At 30.1% G+C, this 5,815-nt stretch overlaps 1 protein-coding gene across 1 annotated transcript; it reads left to right on the forward strand.

The window, feature by feature from the left end:
- The first annotated feature begins 25 nt into the window (after positions 1-25).
- On the forward strand, positions 26-2,207 carry LOC130507577 (uncharacterized). Its single transcript, XM_057002277.1, has 5 exons — positions 26-29; positions 288-375; positions 444-599; positions 678-791; positions 1,799-2,207. Exons 2-5 carry the CDS (start codon positions 292-294, stop codon positions 2,171-2,173), a joined length of 729 nt encoding a protein of 242 aa, XP_056858257.1. The 5' UTR covers positions 26-29; positions 288-291; the 3' UTR covers positions 2,174-2,207.
- Positions 2,208-5,815: the final 3,608 nt, after the last annotated feature.

A 5,815-nucleotide genomic window follows, 5' to 3' on the forward strand; every position in this document is an offset into this window, starting at 1 on the left:
TTCATCTTTATATGTTTAAATCCGAGTTGGTCAGTTTTTAAAACTTGCAAAGTTTGCAACTTTTGTTTCATCTTCATATGTTAAATCCGAGCTGGTCAGTTTTTAAAACTTGCAAATTTCCAAAATTTCAACGGTCAAATGTCCCTGGATTTTTTTCTTTCGGTGTAGTTTTTTTTCTCTTTTTTTTTGCGTGGTGTTCGTTTTTTTGCTTTCAAGATGAAAGCTTTTGACTTGTTTAACTTCAGAAAATATAATCTGAACCTGTTTTTTTAACTTTTTATTTCAAGCACCATGGATGTCAACTACCCAAAGTTCTATTCGCTCAAGCCTAGGTACATATCTGGTCCTGAAGTCACTGATGCCATTGGAAAAGAGGTAATTTAGACAATTTTAATACATTTTGATTACTTTTCATTTTCTAATCTATATACTGAAAACTGTAGGATTCTGACATACCGGCTTCAGCTCATCCAACTCACGTTCCGGCATTGTGTTCCGAACGATTGAGTTGGATGAAAGCCAATGATGTGAATCATTCAGAGCCGTATCAGTTGATACGTAATAGAAAGTTCGAGTATCTCTCATTTCTTCTGGATACGGTATATTTGCATTAATTTTTGTATTATATTTTCAAAAGCTAATGATGATGTTAATCAATTTCTTTTTATCCTTTACAGAAACTGTCAAAACTAGACAAGTACCAGAAGGATTTTGATGATGGGACCAACCGTGTAGCTTACTATGCTCTTCCTTTCTTCTCGTGCTCATCGCTGAACCAGCTAATTAGCCTGGTAAAATAATTTTTTAAAATTTTCTCTTTCCTTTGCTTTCCTGATTTAGTTTTGGGAGAATTATTAAACTAGGCTAAATTTTATCGTATTATGAAAGATATAGGCCAAATATTCTGTAATAAAAATAGTAGTCTCAATGCATCTTTTTTATTAAACTAAACAAATCACCATAAGTAGGGGTGGGCAAAAAAACCCAAACCGAACCGAACCGAACCAACCAAACCGAAGTTAAACCGAACCAAACCAAACCGTACTTTTATGTAACCCAATTGGTTCATGTTTTACTCAACCCGAACGGTTTGGTTTGGTTGGGTTTAAACCGAACCAAACCGAACCAAACCGATAATCCAATATATATATAGTAAAAATATATATGATATATATATATGTGTATTAACATATTGTAAATTTTAGTTAAAGTTTTGTTTTTCATTTTTTCATAACTTCCATATCTTAAAAAAAAAATTATAAATACGATTCAAATAATACTATTATATACAAAATCATGTAGCATAAGTTTTTATGTTTTCACTCTATTATTTATGAGTTGATTATTTTTTAATAAAAGTATAAAACTGATGCCTTCATATTTTATAACCAACTCAAACTACACCGAACCCAAACTAAACCATAATAATGTAAACCGAACTAAATCTAAACCAAACCGAACTGAACCAAACCGAATTAAACCCAAACCGAACCCAAACCAAGCTACTTTGGTTTTAATTGGTTTAAGTTTTATAAAACCCAAATTACCCAAACCAAACCAAACCCAAACCGAACCCGAAACTAAACCGAAATGCCCACCCTAACCATAAGTTACAATCTCTAATGGTTTCCCCAAGTCTCTAGACCGCAATCCACTAATACAACCAAAAAATATTCAAGATACGCTGTCCTAAAACTTTCGACGTGATGTGCCCTTTTGTGGAACTTCTATCCTTAGCAGATTATGTATGCACGTTATTGTCCCTTTAATTGTTCTGATTATTTTATTACTATGACAGATGCGCCGGATGATCACCGTTGCTAGATGGGCGGAAATAGCGAGATGCACTAGCCCTCAGGTGCTTGGTTGGGTTGTGACAGTTTCTAAGAATCTGATGCCGAGGTTTGATGCGTTATTCATCCGCCTTCCATCGCAAGAGGATGAACCGGAACACTGGTGTCGAGTCTCTTCCGAACTATACCTTGCAGCTCAGCAAGTGTTGGGATTACTCCAACAAATGAAGGAAGCAAGAGTGAAGCTTGCACGCATTCATGTAAGTCTTGGGATTGTGCCTAGTGATGAGGACAAGTTCATGATGAGGGAACTCAAAGCTGAGATTGAACTCTGGAGGCCTATTGAAAGGGAGGCACTAAAGTGGATTGGGGAGTGTTAGAAGCTTTAAAACATAACAAGGAGAATTAGATTATTGCTATATTTCAATGCTTTTCGCTAGTATTTAAAACATAACAAGGAGAATTAGATTATTGCAATATTCAATGCTTTTCGCTAGTATTTTTACCGTGTTATCATTTGTTTTTTTTTATATAAGTAAAGTAAGTTAGTATATGCATGCCTAATAAAATATTTGATAAATGTTGGAAAATATAAGGAATAGTGCCAAACGGACTCTCACGATTGTCAAATTTCATTTATAAAATATTTGGAATAGTGCCAAACAATAAAGAACCGAGAAGATTTCGTAAGAACAAACTTCTATGCCCGGATATTTTCTATATATAAATACAATTACACTATTTTATCATTTGTATTGTATAAATATATATTATACATATTTAGATTGATTATAGATATAAAACTGTTAGACAAATTTGGACTTTTTTCTTTTGTATTTTTTTTATTCAGTGAATATGAAATTAAAATCTTATATATTATCTTTGTAATATTAATATGTATATATAAATAATGGTGAGGAGGTTGAATAAATAATTAAGTTGGACCTTAATTGTGATTTAGTTATTCAGCTATGCTGTTTGTTTGTGTGTTTTTGGAAAGTCTTAAATTTACAAATAATTAACTTGTTTTTAATTTTTAAATCAGCTAATATCTATTTGTTTTACTAACAATAAAATGAGAGTATTCTCTAAAATAATGAGTTACTGACATTGTGCAATCCGCAGACTAATTTTATAAGTGTATTTTGTTTTTGAATCTTCTTTAAATGAAAAAGTGAATATTTTGTCCCGGTAAAAGTGATTCTATGATTTTTAGATTATATGCTTATTTAAAATGACGTGCTGGACTGAATTTTCAGTTTTTTTTGAACTAAAATATCTCAGTTATTGAAAAGCTTAAAATCAAATAGTTAAAAAAACATTAGGCCATCAGGTCTGTTGTTTAAAATAATTGTAACTCTTATTTTTAAATTAATAAATTTTTGAAAAAATGTTGATTAATACATATTGTTATCGGGAGTTTTTAATCTATTTTATTAAAAGAGAAACATTCTGAAAAAATCTACCTATACAAGGTCACTGCACCCATTCATTTAAATATAAATATTAGATCTTACCATGTTATTAACCACTAACTAAATATATCAGTAGGTTTATATTACTATATTAAATAGGGCCGGGCAAAAAATCCGAACCCGAAAAACCAAACCGAACCCGATCCGAAAAAGTAGCACCGAACCCGAACCGAAATTGATTAAATATCCGAACGGATTCAAAATTTTGGTATTTAAAGAACCGAAACCAAACCCGATCCGAACCAAAATATTTTGGGTATCCGAATGTATCCGAAATAAATTTATATACTTAAATATATACATTATTTTTATATATAATGTATATTAAAAATATTAAAAATATATAAGATACCTTTAAGTTTTCCAAAATACTCAGAAAATATATGAAAATAGTCAAAAGTAAATGTTTAAAATAGTTAAAATATACTGAAAACACCAAAATAGTTAAATATCTATTGATTATTTATCCAAATATTCAAAAAAAATCAATTTATATGTTAAATTAAGGTATTTTGACATATATGTTATGAAATTTATATGTAATATATTATCTTTTTATAGATTATGAAAAATTAAAGTGTATAATGAATTTTGAAAATTTAAAAACATTTTAAATGGGTTATCCGAACCCGAACCGAACCCGCAAAGATCTGAACCGAACCCGAACCGAAATTTAGAAATATCCGAATGGGGCTGAAATCTTTGATCCCGAAAATCCGAAACCCCGAATGGACTAAACCGAAACCCGAATGTGTACCCGAACGCCCAGCCCTAATATTAAACCAGCCATATACCAACTTTAATTTAGATAGACCAAACATGTTAACATAATACACAACAACTAGGTAGTTACCCGCGCCTTGCGCGGGATGAGATGGTTATATCAGCAATTTTTCGAAAATATTAGAAAGTATATATATATAGTTTGGAATTTGGGTTTTGTGTGTTTTTTTTGTGTTTAATCTCGGTGGTGCTGATTTTACGGTATAGACGTCATTGAGATAGAAACATATGTAAATCTTTACTTTAGTGATATGTAAAAATTTACTGGAACATAAGAGTAAACACAAAACATGTTACCTGTCAACTGCGAAAGCATGTAATCATTTATTTTATCCACTTCATCATTTGTAGGAGTGAGAATGACTCGATGTCTATACAATTCCTTAACTGTTGAGGTTTGAAAAGCTTGGCCATAAACCTTTTTTTTCCATAGTCTCAATAGTTTATACATATCACCGGTGTGATTTATCTTACTCTGATTCATTTGCAAGAACTTGCATATAAAGATATAATTATTATTAGACAATTTGATTTTCATATGAATGATTTTTGTATAATAACATCCCTTCCTCATAGGTCATTGACTTCAAACATCTAAGGATTCCACAGAACTTGGCTGTATTTTTTGAACCATGTAAAAAAACTGATTTTGTGTATAATATCTAATTCGAGTAAGATAAATATTAATATCTAATCAAATTATATGTACGTAAATATTTGTGTAATCACACTCTTTGCATAGGTTTTATGTATAAATATTATTAATATATAATCAAATTATTATGTATGTAAATTTTTGTGTAATCAAACTTGTTCTATATTTCTTTCTTTGCATCTTACTCTCGAACTCATTTTGTTTATCTCTCTATGGCTCTCTCTCTCTCTCTCTCTCTCTTCTCTCTCTTCTCTCTCTCTCTCTCTCTCTCTCTCTCTCTCTGATTTTATCAGTATTGATGAGTGTTTTAAAAAATAAGATTAAGATTTTAACATATTTTTATTTTAAACATACGATTCTTTGTTTTTGTATAAATATTATTAATATCTAATCAAATGTTTGATGTATTATTAAAACTAAATTTGGTCTTCAGATGTTTTATGTATTATTAATATAAATATGTATTATTCAAATACAATTCATATGTTTTATGTATTACTAAAACTAAATTTGTTCTCCATTCAGTTTTTGTGGTTCAAAACTATAAGCATTTTAGACATTACTTAATTCAATATACTTTGAGGTTTAAATTATTATCTCTCTCTCTCCTCTCTCTCTCTCTCTCTCTCTCTTCTCTCTCTCTCTCTCTCCTCTCTCTCTCCCTCTCTCTCCTCTCTCTCCCTCCTCTCTCTCTCTCTCTCTCTCTTCTCTCTCTCTCTCTCTCTCTCTCTGTTATCCCCTCATCGTAAACCCTTTTTTTTTAGAAAATATAAAAATGTAAACATTCTTTTAATTCATCGATTATCTTTTAACTACCATAATTTTGTTTTATATGGGAATGTTTCCTAGTTTAATATTTTATCATGAATTTTTCTGTAGTGAATTACCAACTAATCATAGTTTGCCAATTAATGTACAGTTTTATAAAATTTAAATAAAAAAAAATAATAATTTGTGTTAAGTTTTTAAAATAAATGAAAAAATATTAGTAGCTGCAAAGATGATTTTTTTAACAATTTTAAAACCCGTCACAAAAGAGTAAATCATAAACATTAAACAATAAACCCTAAATTCTTGGATATACCCTAAACCCTTGGGTAAATCTTAAA

This window comes from Raphanus sativus, unplaced genomic scaffold, assembly GCF_000801105.2.
Source record: "Raphanus sativus cultivar WK10039 unplaced genomic scaffold, ASM80110v3 Scaffold4838, whole genome shotgun sequence".
NCBI lineage: Eukaryota > Viridiplantae > Streptophyta > Magnoliopsida > Brassicales > Brassicaceae > Raphanus > Raphanus sativus.